The sequence below is a fragment of the Rhipicephalus sanguineus genome, chromosome 1 (genome assembly GCF_013339695.2).
Source record: "Rhipicephalus sanguineus isolate Rsan-2018 chromosome 1, BIME_Rsan_1.4, whole genome shotgun sequence".
Taxonomy (NCBI): Eukaryota; Metazoa; Arthropoda; class Arachnida; order Ixodida; family Ixodidae; genus Rhipicephalus; species Rhipicephalus sanguineus.
The window spans coordinates 267792931-267810666 of NC_051176.1; the positions used below are offsets into that span (position 1 = coordinate 267792931).

Sequence of the window (17736 nt, forward strand, 5' to 3'; positions counted from 1 at the left end):
TCCAGCATGTCGCCCGGGGAGGCAGACAGTTCATGCAAATTGTCCAATTTCGATGAATTATTTACAGGCACATTTTGCTCAATTTACGAATTGTAGCTTGGGGGTTTCCCAGACGTATCCATTTGGATCGCATATTCAGGATGACTCTATTGTTCGACATACACCGTTCCACTTTTCCTTTAGGAAACGCTTCTTTGTGCTCGCGAGCAAAGAAATAGTTTTTGTAAGGTGCGCCATCATATACATAAAAACTCTCGTTATTTCAGTGTTTGTAGAAGAATTTCTTAAAATATTTTAAGTGGAATAGTGTATTGGAAACTATAGCGCCTTTTTGAAATTTCGCTCCAAATGGATATGCCTGGTAAACGTGCCAGCTGTCATTCGTAAATTTTGCAAAATGTGCCTCAAGTAATTAATAAAAAATTAGGCAGTTAGCCAACTTACATTAAACTTCCCCGAGGGACTGGTATTAGTACCAGTATTTATTTCATTTTTCCACAGCTGGATGCCTGAGGCACTGGGAACCGAACACAGTGCGTCTTGCATTTGTGGCGGACGCTCTGCCATCTAACTGACCACTTCTGTGATCTGAATTATCTATCTACTGGTTTTGGCCAAACTCAGCAGTTGCTCTCTCCCCTCCCTCTGTGTTACTCGTTGCCTAGGTGTCAGCTAGATCGTGTGATACAGACGCATTCATGGCGAAGTGCTTGGGAGCTTCAAATACATAGTTTTGCAGGTCATTTCGATGTAAAAGTGGCGCGACGTAACGCTCATCGGGGAAGCCTTTACTATACAGGTCATATTTTTGTAAAGGCATTGGACTGCATACGTACGGGTCGCTGGTCCAGTCCGCGATATTCAAAAAATTAGGCCGGACGTTGATGCCGGGCGCGTTGTCGCTGGTCGACGGGGCTGCCCCGTTCGGCTCATCGTTCCGGGTACAGGTATAGTGCACTCACTCTCCGGCAATACCTGTTGCGTCCGCTGTAGCCTCTCTTTCGTCGAACGTGGTGTCATCACTCGGGTTGTCTTTGTAGACGCGCTTTCCCGGCCCGCTCTCGTCGACGTCCCTGTCTGCGTGGGCCGGCTTGGCGCCGCGATTGGCGGCGCCTCGCGTCACGTGGCTGGTTGTTCACCTTCGCCGGCTAGGCCGCCGCTGGCTCGCAGGCTCTTGCCGTTCCGTTCGCTGCGCTCGTGGCGAGCTGCTGCAGTGTTTTATTCGGCTGGTCCGCGTGTGTGCGTGCGCGCGTTATGGTGTTGACGTCTCGCGCGTGCCGGCCGCCGGCTTCGCACAGCACGTTGGCCGTCCAGAAGGTCGGGCTCACCGCAGTGTTCCGAAGGTGAGAGATGGCGTCCGCCCACGGTGTATGTGGGGCAGCTAAATTTATCCAGGACTGCTCTGACGGAACATCTGATCGGTATTCGGTGGGTGCTCGCCGCAGTGTTGTCTCATCCAAATTCCTAGTTAGTGCTTACCTATTTTAGCAGCTCTGTTGCAGGATCTGCCCATTTTGAAGTGATTTCAGCGTGAGATATTTAATGAAATGGATGTGTTCCCTCACGTATTCGTCCCTTCGGTAGAGCGAGGGTGATTTACACGGCGCCTTCACGGCATTTTAAGTGCAGCACATTTGCATGACACTGGAATATGTACGATGGGCGCTCGTACTCTGCATTTACTTGATTGTGTCAATTCGCAAAGCTCCTTCCATTTAAAAAAAACAAAAAAAGGCCACATTTACGTGCAGTTTGTGCTATTTAATAGCCTGCAATAAGGCGGCGTGAGGCTGTATGCGCAGGCTCCACGGATATCCAGTTTTTTTTTTCGGGGAATCCTGCCTTATGAACATGTGGCTCCGCAGCCAAAATATCATACCTCTACCTCAATGTAGCAGACGGCTCTGGATAGACGTCAGATTAGGTCAGTTGGTATCTGGGTAAGAGCAGGCATTATCAGGATCACAACTGAGAATAGATCGTTTACTGCTCGTAGGGTGCATTCCTATTCATATTACACTAACTTACGAGAGCGCACGCGTTTCTTTGCAGACGCGTTTTGCATCTCATGTATCTCCTCGTGTAATGGCCTTGGCCCTTAGGGAGAATTAAACGAAACATGTTCGCTTAATAAAAGCGGCATTCCATGGCTAGACCGAAGTTCTGTTATGGAAAGTTAGGTGACCAAGTATTCGTGTGCACGTTAGATAATCCCGTTGTTTTTCATACGGATACCTCTACTATGACGTCTGTCATAATTGCCTGAGCGCTGGGATGTAAAATGGCGTCGCAAAACACACGTGCGTGACGTTTATTTGCATCCGTGGTGGTTTGTATATTTGTCGACCTTGTGCTCCAAAGAATATTATGACACACTTTTTAAGCGTGCCGAGTGCAAATATCAATCGGTCAGCGCGCGCGCGCGCGTCTGTGTGTGTGTGTGTGTGTGTGTGTGTGTGTGTGTGTGTGTGTGTGTGTGTGTGTGTGTGTGTGTGTGTGTGTGTGTGTGTGTGTGTGTGTGTGTGTGTGTGGTGCTGCTGCTGCTGCTGCTGCTGCTGCTGCTGCTGCTGCTGCTGCTGCTGCTCTGGCTTTCGGGACGTGGTGCTTTTATGCGACGAATGTGCTGGTCTTCGTAAAGACCACTCGGTTGTACGCACAAGTGGAATGCGGAGCAGCGGCATGTGCATCATTCTGGACCGAATCATCATCTTGGCATTCCGCGAGGGAAGTGGTATCGGACGGAATGCCTGCCGTGACGCAGAATGCCGACGTCTACGGGAGAGAGGTTCTAGAATTAGGGTAGCGGTTTCGACGAGTTGGTCTAACTCGTCCAAATCGCTGTCGTTACGTTCACGGCTATGTTCCCGGCACTCGCGTGCTTCGCAGAGCATTAAGGGCACAGGGTAAGCCTTATACGTCCCATGCACTTTTGGCCATTTTGAGGTACCTTTTTCTCAGTGACTAAAAGGGGTATCCACATAACTGATATATCTTTCTTCCGCCAAATTTTGCGTTCTTTTAAATCAAGCAGATATATTTAAATCTGACTAATATTAGAAATTTGGTGAATTTTTTACCACTAGGACCTAAATTTTGAGTTAATTTGCATCTTTGAAAATTTGTAACACAAAAACTGTAAAGTGTGTAACTTCACTTCTCCTTCAGTGGTTGTATGCATCTATGTAGAATAAACAAAAAAAAAAATAATCAACTGGTTACCTTGGAATACATAGGAAATAATGGTACCTAAGTGATAAAAAACATGATTTTGAGATAATCGAGTTTAAAGATAGAAAACAGCTGAAAAGCGAACATACTTTGCCACAAACAGCGTTCAACTGTTTCATTTAGTAGCTACGAGCTTGATAATCATTGCCAAAGCCAATTTTTCACTCTCGAGCCTGTCGTCTTGCTTGCCTTGCTTATTTTGTGAGCTGTCATGCTGCTCTATCCGCAGTGTATCGTCGATTGTGGTTAACTTTTTCCAGCAAATTGACTATATTTTGGTCAAGCTTCAATTCTAATTATTTCAGAGTTTTGGCACGTGCGATACTGCCATCATTAAACGAAAGAACAGCATCCGGTGTCGCAATCCTTAAGACTCTGAAGCCTAAACAAAGACAGCAAGGACTCTTCGGCGCAATTCCCATTAGCTCAACACTTGCACGCAGTTTGCACTGGCGATTCGGTGTAATTGCATCACAAATAATATTCATGTCCATTAGAGCATACTCGTTGTCATCCTGCACGCGATTCGCCTCGAAGGATGCTGAAAAGGTTGAGAGGTTCAACGATGAAGAGCTTGCTGGTTCAGCGTTCAGCACCTCAGTACGTCGCCGGCATTTATTCGCATTTACAAGAGATCTATCTGTATTGGTTGGCACGAAATTTACATTTGCTGAAGACCTTTACCCTCAGCGTCTCAACTTATCGACAGGCACGACAGACACAAGGTGTAATGAAGCTAGGAGCTGAAAGTGTTCGAATAGACGCGCTCCGAAGAATAAGTGCGAATAAAAAGGCGCACAGCGTCTTCGGACTGCCTTGGAAGTTACGCGACAATCGCTTATACACAGCTGACTCCACATTTTGGCTTTCGTACACGGTCTTGTTTTTTTTAATAGAAAAATGGACCGTAAGCACGGAGCGCATACGAGGGGCTCGTCCTGCGATGTGTGTTCACTTGCCACTTGCTTCCGGAAAAACTGGTTTTCAGCCACAAAAAATACTTAAGAAAAGCACAAATGTGGAAAATGTGGAAAGCACAAATGTGGAAAGGTACACACTTCCCAAGTTGCAAAGAAAAAAAAAGTTTTTCTTTTTTTTTTTTCAAGTTTTACCTTACCCTGTGTCCTTAATGCTCCGTGCTTCGCAGAGCATTAATGCTATACATACACGTTCTCTGGGATGTTCGTGCTGCTGCCGAGAAGTGTTCATTTCATCGCAACAAAGAGAGATCACAGGTTATGCGTTTTTTGTTAAAGGTGACACAATTATTTTTTGTCTTGGAAATAGCCTGTGACAGATTACTTGAACGAAAAAATAAAATAGATAATCGACTAATTCACAGAAGTTGCTAATTAAGTTTTAATTAATCACGTCACGGTGCATCTTGAAATTCACGAACTGTAGCCGGTGAGTGGCGGGCATGACACAAAAGTCGCATGGAGTCTCCTTACAAGAATTGGGCGACATGCCCAGGTTATTGTGAGCGTTACGTGCGAGCAGACGTTCGATACTTCCGTGTCAGCTGTTTTCGTGAGCTTTGCCCGCGAGTAAAAGTGAGTGGACCGAAGGAAAATGGTTAATAAGGTCAGACGTTCTCGACACAGTTTTTTCGCCTTCTAAAGTAGCTCTTTTTCGAGTCCCGTCGGCCATGATTCGCCGCTGGCTATCGGTCGTTGAATCGGATTCATCGTCTGCCGTGTGGGGCGGAGGGACGCGCGTTTTTCGGTCATCTGGCCTCGGCCATTGGCCGGCTGCGGACGGCTGCGCTTCCTCGCTGGCATTTTTTTTTTTCCCCGTCCGCGCACGGTCGCTGTCACGCGCCGCGCCGTTTTTTCAAGCACGCGGCCGAAGCGGTCGTGAGTCATGTCCCGGGTCAGCGACTGCGGCGCCGTGCCGTTCCGCGTAATGGTTCAAGGACCGTTCGGAATGAGCTTTGTTTTGGCTCATTGTCTTGCCGGGAAGCCCACCGACGGGCGGGGCGCGCATTTGACTGTACCCCGCCGTCGCTTCTGCGGTCGCCCGACGATTTGTTCCATTCTGCCGTTGAGAGCCAGGGCAGGAAGTTACGCCGGGCCATGGACCGAGGAGCATGTCTCCTCTGTCATATCGTCTAGCGCCGTGCACCGCTCTTTCAGTAATGTGCAAACCCTCATACATGTACCCTTGTCACTCCTTGGCGCATGCTTCGCGAGACAGCTCGGGCCTTTACGTCGTCGCCTCGATCGACGAACCCTTTGGACTTGTTTGTCTATTTTATTTTGCTCGCGGGCACCGCGTTTCGTTGCGTTTCTGCTCCGTGTAGCTTTTCAGTCTACCTCACTTTGCGCTATGTGGATGCTCGCACTGCAGTAACTTTTTGTAACCAAGTTTTCCCCTGTGACATTGACATTGGTGTACTTATTTTATCATATACTACTGTCCGCTATACAGGTTCAATGTGCGTTAAAAAAAGGCAGACACGTGCGGAAGTCGTGAGTGACGTGGCTGGGATTGGCGCTTAAGTGTCGCAGTTGTAAATCGATCGAGCTTAGTGTAGGTTTATCTTCTTTTTTTCTTTTCTTACCGAGGAAGAGCAAAAATATAATAGTGCACTGAAGCTAATTCAACTTATCAAAACGATAGCCATCATGGTCAATGCTATTACGTGTGCTTTTTAACTTGAGTTGCATTGGGACCTGAGAAATAGGGCTCGTTTGGAACGTAGCTGTTTTATTCAAAATAGCTTAATCGCCTGCGGTGTTTAATACAGAACATTGAACAGGATCGACCCTGCTCTACTGCTGCCTCGGGCGACGCGAATGCAATACAGCAGGGGTCGGCAAACTGCGGCCCCCGCCACGATGTCAGAAGCACCCCCCTTGTCACTTATTTATCGGACTCTTCTCTGCGGTTCTCTTCTCTCTGTCCGCGGCATTTGCTCCTCAAAGGCGGATGAACACAAGCCTACACCAATGAGCGCGCACTCCAGACTGACTTCCTGAGCCGGGCGGCCGGTGATCCCGCCTTCGGAGAACATTGCAGAGTGCATCACGGCCGGTCTGGAGGCGCGCGCTCGCTCCTTCCTTTACGGCCTGCGCACGGGGGGTTGTTGCTACCTATGGCCGCAATTTCGGGGGGGCGCTCCGAGCCAACTGCTCTCTAACTTCAGTTTAAAAGCTCCGCCGGAGAGGCGGTCCGCGTGGCGGTCGTGAGAACTAGCGGCGCTGCAGTCACGTCTAGCTCCCGCGGCTGGCGCTTGTTGTGATCGGCGCCGCCGATGTACGAGCGCACGTGGGTTACAGCGTCGTCTGCGCTTTGTTAGCTCGTCATTTTTGCGACTATTCTTGACCAGGCTTAGCGTCTTGTACGAAGACACGTGCATGATGTACGAAGCGTAACGAGGGCGAAGAGATTCACAGTGCGGTATGCCGACTTGCTTTGCGCCGGGCTGCAAGAGCGGCTACCGCAACGACGACTCCGCTTCACGACACTTCTTCGGACCTCCAAAAGACCCTACGCCATTCAAGCTTTGCATCGCAAAGATAGAAAGCTTACTGCGAAGTGCAAGGTCTGTGACGTTCATTTTGAGAGTGACGACATTGTAAAGCACCATCGTCGTGTCGTTGCGGGACAAGAAGTTTTGATCCCACGTGGAAAGTGGAAACGGTGGAAACGCGCGCCCGGTGCCGAGCCGCGCTTGTTCCCAGCACTTCCACCCCACATTTCAAAGCCAAATCCCCCAGGCGCAAACCCCCCCCCCCCCCCCCAAAAAAAAAAAAACGCATGGCGTCCCGCGAGAGCCCAGTGCCCAGTTTGGAGAAGCCGCCAGAAATAGAACAGCAAAACGAAAGGCCAGGCGATTACCTATATACGCTACCGAGACTGAGAGTTGCATCACACTGACATTCGATCAGTTGTCAGCTGTCGCTATGCCTTCAAAGCAGTGGATTTTCGAGATATTTTACGACGAGGTATTGAACAAGATGTGCGGAATATTTTACACTCGCGCGCTCGGGAACGGGCTGCTCAGCGCAAAAATTTGGCACGGTACACGTAGAAAAGACGAGGACCAGCGCTGGTCCTCGTCTGTTCTATGTGTACCGTGTAAATTTTTTTGCGCTGAGCAGTTGAATAATTTAATACCAACTAGCCCAATCCCACACTTTGCTTCGGGAACGGAGACTTACTTGTGAAAAAGATGATTGTAGCTGGCGAGCAGTTTAACTGCGTAGTGAACGGCTACAGCACGAAACGCAAACGGCTGTCGCACAGTGTAAGAAGTGCTGCGGGCAATATCTGCTCGGTGAAGTTGGAAAACTGAAGTTCAATACTGACGACTCTTCTAGCGACAGAGTACGCGCGAATAACTGCTCGGTGCTCCCATCATGGCCGATCGATCTGTTCGAATTGTTTAAGGCACCGTAGAAGGATGCAACGTAGAAAGATGAGACACCGAAAATACAACTATCCGCTGAAAAAATTGCTCAGAGACGACATCTATTCGACGTAATAGCACACTGAGATTTCATTTACCGAGTTCTCGTAAAATTTTCCGATTCTGGGTCAGTATCCCTTTAACCGTCGCGAAAACGTATCATGTAAACATTGCAAAGCATTGGCGATGTTTTTGGAGAAAGTTTTTTTCAATAAATTGTAGACAACATGAGTACTGTTTTTCTAGAACGTTTTTGTATCTCGAGTAAGTACGCTTCTTTGTACACAATAAAGGCTTTTACAAACGTGTTGGGTTGTTCTTGGTCTAGATAAGACGGCAGCGGCTAAAATTGTGGTGGTAGTTATAAAAATTACGCTGAAAACCCTCATTGGCTCAGAAACTCATATGCTTGGAAGTTAAGCGCAATGTAGACAGCTCGAATATTGTCACAGGGTCATGACGTCGACGAAGGCAGCAGTCAGCAGGTCCGAGATGAAACTCTTCATTTGGCCGAACTTGTGGCCGGGAAGCTGAAAGTCACACTACAGCAGTACACTGATAGCGGTGAACAGAACGTCGACCGTCGATCAACTGACAAGCGGTCAAGCGCGTCGGCTTTTATACAGGCGCTATCGAACTTTCCAGCGATATCGCTGGTGGCGGCGTTATCTCTCGACAAAGCTGGAATATTCGCGTGCGGCGCGCAATCTTACTAAAACGATCGCGAAGCTTCTCGAACACTGCTTCGTGGAAAGCGTCGAGCGTTGATAACCGTCCTTGTTGGTCAAACCCGAATATATCAAAATAAAACAAGAAGTCGGCGTTGCAATATAGACCGAACATCGATTCTTAGCCAATAAATGAACAACGCACGCGGGCCAATGCATACAGACGACCTTATGCATATCCACCTAAGTATAAGAAAGTTGCCGCGCAGTTGCCGCGAGCAACTACGCGGCGGACCGCAGCGTTATGCTGTGGCAGCAGACGACGCGCCGATAGTGGCGCAAGACGGAACTGCAGCGCCGCTAGTTCTCGCGACCGCCGTTCGGACCACCCTCCTCCGCTGGCGGAGATGCGGAGCTTTGAAACTGAGTTTGTTCTATAACGTTGCTCTAACTCACTCCCGTCCGTTGCGGAGGCTAGCGCGCGCAGGGAGTGCTCGGCTTCCGACTTACCGTGGCGCTTTCTGAAGTTACTCTATATGGTATTAGTGGTACCAATGCGATAGAAACATGGTAGCAAGTATATATGATGACTCTGGTAAATTCCGCTTTACAGAAGTGGTGGCGCAGGCCGCTCAGAAGCCCGCTTCTGTTGCTCGGCAAGGCAGCCTTGTTTTTTTTTTTTTTAGGTTTCTGTAACTTCGAGAATAAGTAAGAGGATGAACATTGCATTTGGTTGAGGAAACGGTTTAATCATGGTTTAGGAAATGTTTATTTCAACTGTATGTGCCGGCCGTCGCTGTACTTGAAAATAACAAAATTGCACTTTTTTTTTTTGTTGGAGGCATATATCTTAATTCGCGCTTTAATATTGAAACAAATACTTCAAAAAAGTAAAAGTCACTGCATAATGGGGACGACCACGCTGCAGACGAAGAGGAAACATAAAAAACTTCCAGAGAATCCTTTCAATGGGAAACAGAATGTTTTCCTTGGTACTACAACAATATGCGCACGGAGAACTGAAAAAAATCACTGCTGGTAAAACACCGTAGTGACGATCACAGTTTAAAGGAGTCAAGTCTGTCACAGCCTGATATGCTTCCGCGAGGGCTTATGAATAAAACCGGAAGGCCTGTCATTCTGATCTGTTAACTTTTTTGTGTAGTTGATAAGAAGAATCCGGAGAAACTTCTCAGAAATAATATGAGCCAGCACTCTCGCGTGACTCTTGTCCACACCTTCCGGACAGTCCAGAAGTGGCGAATCTTCAAGGTATGGCTCAACAGTCAATTGCAGAGTCTCGAGGATTTTCGTTCGAGGAAGATATTTGACTGCTTTCTCGAAGAACGTCACAATTGTGTCCAGCATTGATAGTAACTCCGGCTTTGGGTAGTGTAGATCATAGGCTTCTTGCTGATGGAGAAGATGATACAAAGGACTGCTCGTTTTGTTTGTCGTCACTATAGCACGGCGCATGTTTCGCAACCGACATCAATGATGAGTTTGGCAATGTAACCACCTACATACACCAAGCGTGAATAGGCAACAGAGTTTGGTGGTTTGCGAGGAGGTTCTCGCAGAGCTTCAAGTTCCTCAATAACATCTTCCGGAATAGACACCGCCGCTTCTTCAATGTTTTCGTCGCGAATGCGCATGTCTTTTCAAGGTAGCGCCTTTTCCTTGACAATGTGGGTCAAAGCAGCTACGACGGCTCTTGCGTCTAGCGCGTCATTGCCCCCGCACATTGCCCTCAATTTTCCAAACAACGCCTCTATAGGATCACTGTTAAATTTCTTCGTGAGCACATAGTTTACTCCTTTTCTCAGAAGAAATCGGACTGTCTGCACTGTGGACTTCGTGGTGAAAAGCAGGGCAGTGTACGTCTTGCCTGTAAAGTTCCCAACGCCAGCGGCGACAGAAGAATCCTGGATGCGCTTAATGTAGCCTGAAAATTAATTTTGCAGCCACAGCAATCTAAGCACACGGGCCTCAGGCATTTTCGCCTCCATCGAATATAAGGTGGTCGGGTCTTAAAAAATATTGTTGTCGCTAGGAGCGCTGCGTGTGCGTCTTCTATGGCCGAGTGCCGAGAAAGGCACTGTCCCCACACGCACCTGTACTTCCTTCACCGCTTGCTACAACCGAAAGAAGTAATTAGCACGAGAAATTGGCCGGGAACAGCTGGTTTACAACACGAAGCGCATGCGGCGAAACGCGCTTTGGGCGGTTGGCTCGCGACGCCCTCACGCGGAGCGCGCCGTCGTGACTGTATAGAAAAAGTTCCATTGTACTCCCGGCGGCTGCTCAGGCCGTAAGGGAAGGAGTGAGCGCGCGCCTCTAGACCGGCCGTGAGTGCATGAGCGGGACTATTTCTTTAGTCGCGCAGGCGATCGGCTGCAGCGCTCTGGTCGTCTGGGCGGGGGCTCTCCGAACTTAAGTTGCGTTCGACCATAAGTTTGTCGCGCTACGACCGCAGTGGACGAAGAACCGCCTGATTTGTCGCCGCGCACGTGACCCATTTTTTGTAACGACCGCTTTAGGTCGGAGATGGTCAAGCTAACAGCTTGCACAATTACATAATTATGTTCGCTCCTTGCTATTCGTCCACGATGCCCGACTCCGATGTCTTCTCTATCCTCTTGCAGTGAAGACCAACGCACATCGGCGAATCGTATCAATTCAAAATGCCTTAAAGGGACACTAAAGGCAAATAACAATTTATGTTAGAGTGAAAGCCCAATGTATGACAACTTCTAAAACGGCAATATTATCAACAGCAGTGCCCTACTTACCGAGAAATTAAGCCAAATGTATCACATGACGAGCGCCACGAGTGGGACATTTTCGAAGTGATCCCGATGACGTAGGGAAGTCGGCCTACAATAAATCACTAGTAATCAAACTAGCAGCAGTAAAAAAAGAACATTCCGAGCATCAAAAGACGTAATAAAATGCTGTTTGTTCGTTTCCGCTTCATTCATGGAAAACAAAACCTCCGTGGCGTTGCCATGGGGAACGGCGCGCGTGGTTCAAAGGTTCCGTTTTCGCCGAGCTGTGCCTCGCCCGTCTCAGTGGTAGTTTCGGGATCGCGTACTGCCGTGCGTGTTTTGCGCGCTCGTGAAGGTCGCTCTGACAGAAAGTTCGACAAAATGCCGCATGCGTGTGATATTGCCGGATGCCCGAATGGTGCACAACGCCAGTGCTGCAGCAAGGAAACCGGTGTGTATTTTCACTGGGTGCCGCGGAATGAACCCTTACGCTCGAAGTGGCTTAGTGTCATGCCATTGCGCCAGTGTGCTAAACAGTCAAAACCTCTGCGTGTGTGCTCGCTGCACTTTCGTACTGAGGATTACGAGACCGACCGCAACTTGGTGACGGCTTTGAATGTGCCCATCCGAGCAAGTCTTTGCCGCAGCGCCGTTGTTGCTACTGTGGGTCCCGCTACTTCCGCTCGGCTGCTACTAGTGTCGGCGGCCGCGCAGTAAAAGCGGGCAACGTTGGGCATGGCAGCAGTGACGTATGAGAGTCGTATTTTCAGGCGGGAGATTTGAAGCGCGCTAATGCGATGCGGACCACTAAAAACGCGATTTTATTTCAAAATAAGCACTTCCTTGGCACAAAAGCAGCGCTACGAGGTTTCTGGACCGCTATTTCAACAATCAACGTCGACTTAATATTTGCCTTTAGTGTCCCTTTAAGGGGGCCCGCAACACTTTTTCAGCATGGTCAGAAAACGCTACCGATCGGTAGTCGAGGCTCCTGAAAACACGCGAGCCAAACATTATAGCGCAGCACGCGGACTGGAATTTACAATTAATTCTCAGTCAGCTTGAATTCGTTCCCTCTTCTCTCGACAAATGTTATGTACCCAAATGACCGCGCCATGTACCCAAATTCACGGCCATTGGCTGATCTGAGCATTGTGTGCTGCATAGTTACCGCGGTCGCCGCGGGAGGCCGCCACGTGCCCGCGCGCTCGCTCGCGATCACACAAGGTAAGCCGCGCGTTCGAAGGAAAAAAGAAAAAGTGCTCAAGGTCATGACGCGCGTGATGTGACTTCTTTCCCCCGTGCCATCCCTCCCTGCTTAGCTTGTCGGGACGAGGTGAGAGTGAAAGCAATTACAGCGTGCCTCAAATCTCTAACTCCGCTCGTACTTGACGGATTCCAAAAATTTTTGTGGCGGTCGATTCGTGAGGCAATCAACTCTGTTAGTGAAGCCATTCGATGGTTACTTGGAAAAGTGTTGCAGGGCCCCTTTAAATTTGTAATGATGGCTCGATGTGATAAATCAGTGCATTCGCATTTTTTATTTGCTACTACAAGCAACAATTGCTCCGATTACCTTTGATAGACTCGTAAGGGTGGGCTTTGTTGACTGCACACTAAAGTGTTTCTTTGAAGCACCTCAGCAGCCTTTCAAGAACTATAGTCGGATACAACTTAAGAAGGCAGGAGAGGCCCCACCCAGACGACCGAAGCGCGGCAGCCGATCGCCTCCGCAACTAAAGAAATAGTCCCGCTCATGCACGCGCCGATGTTCTCCGGAGGCGGAACCCCCGGCTGACCCGCTCATGACGTCAGTCCCGAGTGCGCGCCCATTGGTGCAGGCTTGTGTTCATCCGCCTTTGAGGAGGAAATGCCGCTGCCTTCTAAAGTTGTACTCGAATATAGTCGGGAAACGCAACCTTTCGTAACCTGCTGTGTGTATGTCAGTGTTGTTTCAGTTCCGGAGGTTAGAACGCAGCCGGTGAGGTGTCCGGGAGATTTCAACGCGCCCCGAACCATAAGTAGTTGTTGCTGCTTACCGAAGGAGGGCAAGAATACAGCACATCTCCCCGATCACCGCAGGATAGACCCTTTGCACCTGACGAAAAATATGGCATTTTTCTTTCCTGTCGTTGTTCTACTGTGTCGTTTGTCTCTCGCAAGTGATCTCAGCTTCTTTGTCGCCCCCTTGAGCAGTCGAGTTCTCCCGCTATCGATTTTCTGACAATGGACAGTTGGAAAACGCTGTAATAAGTCGGCTTCTCTGCAAGGTTGGTTTTCCAACGAAAATGATGCTGTGTCCTCCTCGCGCCCTCGTCGCTATCACCACCTTTCAGCCTCCGCTGTGTTTCCTCGACCGGTGCCGTCCCCATCCGCTTTCATTTTCTGGCTCTCTTTGTTATCACTGCCGCTCATTCTTCGCTGCTTACTGCGTAACGCTCCAATAAAATAGTTTGTGACTCGTGGCAATCGTCTATGTTACTAGTACATGCTATGTTTGTTGGAAAGTGGGAAAATTACGTGATGTCTCTGCGCGAAGACGTTGACATCATTCCACCTTTCAAGTCCACCTTTCATTATTTTCCTCGGGCGCTTCATTAACACTCATTACGTTTCGGATGCCTGGGTGCCCAACTTTATCCGGAGGTGTCTGTCTTGTAGCGTGTTCACGTCGTCCGTGAGCTGCTTTCGCGTCCGCGCCAGTTTATCGCCTCGACATGTCGGCGAGGCTGTGCATTTTCGACCTGCGTAGGTGACCGAGCGCCCTTTGTGCGAGCGCCGCAGTGTTCGGGTTCTTGGCGTCTGCTTTGCATATGCGCTCGTGCATTCTTGGCTCTGTCATGACTGCAAAGCTCGTGTCTCGCGAGGGGGCGACTCACCGTTGCATCCGGGCCATCCATTTCTTTGTTTTTCCTCGCCAAGGCCGTGACGTCGGGTCCTCTGTACGCGATTCAGACTTCGCTCACTAATCGGACCATAGTCGCTCTGTCTTAATAGAGGGACGTTTACGGTGGAGGCACCTTTATCGAAATGACCTTGTAGTCAGATTTTCTATTTTTTCGTGCCTCTATCATGTTCCGGTGCCCGCCATCCACTGGTATTTTTTCGCATGGCAGACGAATATCGGAAAGTCCTGAGCAACCTGCTCCACCGCCTCTGATGTATAGTTACAGTGTGTGTTCAAAGCGGCGTCGTATTCTCGATTGATTACTGTCATGGGTGTCACATTCAGCCGAAGCTGATTGGATAAAACAGCGGGGAGAACGCCGATCGCTGCGTCACGCAAAAGTGAGCGTCTCCAATAGGTATCGAGCAAGCGCTGAACTGCTCTGCAGAGAAGAGCACAAGACTATATGGGTTTAATTTTCAGCACTACCGCCGCGCAATGGACGGTGATAATACGAACGACGACAGAGATTTGCTTTCGCCGTCTGTATTCTTGCTATGAAGCAAAATGCTCTTTAAGGACGGAATTTCAATGTCACGGATTGTGGCTGTCGGGTAAGGGAACTATTCTTACACCGTGGGCAGGGTTGAGCAACTGTAAAAGGGCCCCGCAACACTTTTTGAGCATGGTCAGAAAACGCTACCGATCGGTAGTCGAGGCTCTTGAAAATACGCGAGCCAGTACATTATACATAGGGCTCCGTGTTTTCGGAGTTCATTTTTTTTTCCTTGAAATTCGGAGGGTGTTTTTCGGAGTTTATTTTTTGGCGGAAATTCGGCGTTTATAGGAGTTTATTTTTCATAATTCCCCAATTCTCCGAAATTCGGAGTTTAATTTTGCATTATTCTCAATAGTCCATTATCTTAGATGAAATGATATCTGAACACGAAAACACCACAACACATGAAGCATATTTTAGTTGTCTAGAAGGTTTGAACGCACAAACACATACACACAAGCGCACATACTTGAATACAAAACACCTACGTTTGTGAGTAGGCGTTTGTGCGTAGCTTGTTGTAATAGACGCAAGCATCCTTACGAGGTACGCATATTCGATGTCGTCTGGCGCACTCCAGTGCTGCCAGGGGACCGTACATCAAGACGTCGTCTCGCGCTTCCGGGGGCCCTATATAACGTTGACGTCTCTGGCTCCGTGCGCGACAAGCCGTTTGTTACATGTGCGATCGGTGAAGTGTGCGAGATACTGTTGACGTGAGGGAAAGTTTATATCCGCCAAACCAGCCGCTTAGAACATGCCGTTTCAATGCCTATCACATGCTTATCAATTCTTATCAATGCCTAAACAAGCCTATCTACGACCGTGTGGAACAGAACATGCCCTTTCCATAAAGAACTGAGCAGGGTCATTAGGTCGTTAAAATCGGAGTTCACCGGATAAATATGAATTGTCGAAAATGTTATCGGCGAGTGTTTAGCGGGTTTATTCGGATTTTTCCGAAAACACGGAGCCCTAATTATGGCGCAGCACGCGTACTGGAATTTACAATTAATTCTCAGTCAGCTTGAAATCATTCCCTCTTCTTCATACAAATGATGTCATATAGGCACCGTTCAGTCGAGTTTGCCAGTCTGACTGCAGCGCCAGAATACATAGCCTAGCGGATAAAAAAAGCAACCTTGAGACGGCCTCAATGAAATTGGAACGCGACGCGCGCGTTTCGCGCCCTGCATCTGTCGGCGGATTGTGGCCGGGATCCGTGGCCGGGATACATGGGGGACGCGCGTCCGGCTGATTTGAGCATAGCGTGCTGTATAGTTACCGCGGTCACCGCGGGAGGCCGCCACGTGCCCGCTCGCTCGCGATCACACTGAAAGTAAGCCGCGCGTTCGAAGGAAAAAAGGAAAAAGTGCTAAAGGTGATGACGCGCGTGGCGTGACTTCTTTCCCCCGTGCCATGCCTCCCTGCTTAGCTTCCAGCGCGTTTGTCGGGACGAGATGAGAGAGAGAGCAATTACAGCATGCCTCAAATCTCTTAACTCCGCTCGTACTTGACGGATTCCAAAAATTTTTGTGGCGGTCGATTCGTGAGGTAATTAACGCCTTTAGTGAAGCCATTCGATGGTTACTTGGAAAGGTGTTGCAGGGCTCCTCGATGTCTTCGGATGCCCGAATTGTGTACACCTCTTGACCAAGAGCAGCTGCAGCGGCGTAATCGACGTGAGTTTCCATTTGGGGCTGCGGAGGGAACCCCTACGCTCGAGGTGTCTAAGTACCGCGCTTCCGTGACAGTCGGATGAACAACAAAGATCTGCTCGTGTGCTCGCTGCATTTGCGTGCAGAGGATTGCGAAACCGACTGTAGCGTAAGCAAGTAGTGTAACACGCCCTTCAAAGCACTGCTTTCCCACAGCGTCGGCCTTGTCAGGATGGTGCGTGCCCATGTACGGGGAATGGAAGAATGAAAAAAAAAAAAAAAAAAACGATTTCGAAGCTGAAAAAAAAAAAGAGAACAATTGTATTAATAGGAAGGGATACGATACATATCATTCTCGTGGCTGCTTTCGTAAACCGTCCCAGTAAGTGCCTCGAAGTCAACAGAGTCGTCAGGCGCCTTCCGCAGGACTCCTCGGAGGAGATGAACTGTTCGTCCGGCGTGGATCACACGAGTGAAGGCTGCGCGCGCAGTTTTCACTGTATATTTGGGTCGATCGTGTCGCATTTCGGCGGCGCGGCGTACCAGCAGCGTTGGCCGTACCGACGCCCTGCGGCACTGACGCCCGGATCGCATGCAGCTTCCTGACACCACACAGCAATGCGCGTGTAATTATTCTATCCGCGGAAAATATCGCAATACAGTGAAAGTATAGCAGTGGCCAGCAAAGTATACGAAAACAAGCATAAAGGAAGTATCCTTTAGTGTCCCTATAATGTAATGTCAGTGTGTGTGTGTGTGGGGGGGGGGGGTATTAATTCTAGTGCCCCGATTTTAAAGCCAGATGATTTTAAAGCCAACCTAACGTTGGTTAATAAGAGTGCACCCAAGAGTGTGTGGGTACACTGCGTCCTGCTTGTGTTCTTTCGTACACCTTTTGTATATTGTTGTACGCCCTTCGTTTACGTCTCCAAACTTTGGGTATGTAAAATCCTTATGAGGTATAGACCACTTTATGAGGCATTTACCGCTTCCAAGCCGTGATCCGCCAGCAACAGAGGTGATGCTCTGGCGGCACGCGGTATCCGATCTCTTTCCGGCCCCGCTGTTGTAGTTTCAAATGGCCTCGGGAAACAGAAAGTCTCGACTAAACAGAACACGAAACTGCTGGCGCGGACCGGTATTTCCTGTGTTGAAACAGGGTTGGGCTGCAGTGCAGCGATTATACAGAACGTTTAGATAAATATCGTTCCATATACTTCATACATGTCTTGCACCTGCGTCACGGCCAGGAATTGTGGGATATCAGTCTGCTATCGCACTAGCTGTGCGCTCTATTTTGGGTTCTCGAGCCGCAGCAGTAAAACGACGAAGAGGCGGGAATCGGGGAACACAAATCTCTTCCGCCTGCTCGTGCACAACCAGGGAGATCGCTCGCCGAGGTGGTCCAGTGGATATGGCGCTCGAATGCTAATCCGGAGGTCGCGGGATCGAATCCCGGCCGCGGGGGCCGCATTTTCGATGAAGGCGAAAATGCTTTGAGGCCCGTGTACTTAGATTTAGGTGCACGTTAAAGAACCCCAGGTGGTCGAAATT

At 49.1% G+C, this 17736-nt stretch overlaps 1 protein-coding gene across 3 annotated transcripts in view; it reads left to right on the forward strand.

Moving 5' to 3' along the window:
- Nucleotides 1–17736, forward strand: part of LOC119378926 (dnaJ homolog subfamily C member 7) — a 106199-nt gene that overhangs the window by 17757 nt on the left and 70706 nt on the right. The window contains exon 1 of one of the 3 annotated variants that reach the window (XM_037648012.2): nt 1210–1343. The exons of the other annotated variants lie outside the window; for them this stretch is intronic. Within the exon in view, the coding sequence (XP_037503940.1) occupies nt 1255–1343 (89 nt within the window). The 5' untranslated portion in view covers nt 1210–1254. Of the gene's footprint in view, nt 1–1209; nt 1344–17736 lie in introns of those variants that run through there. 3 annotated transcript variants of the gene reach the window in all.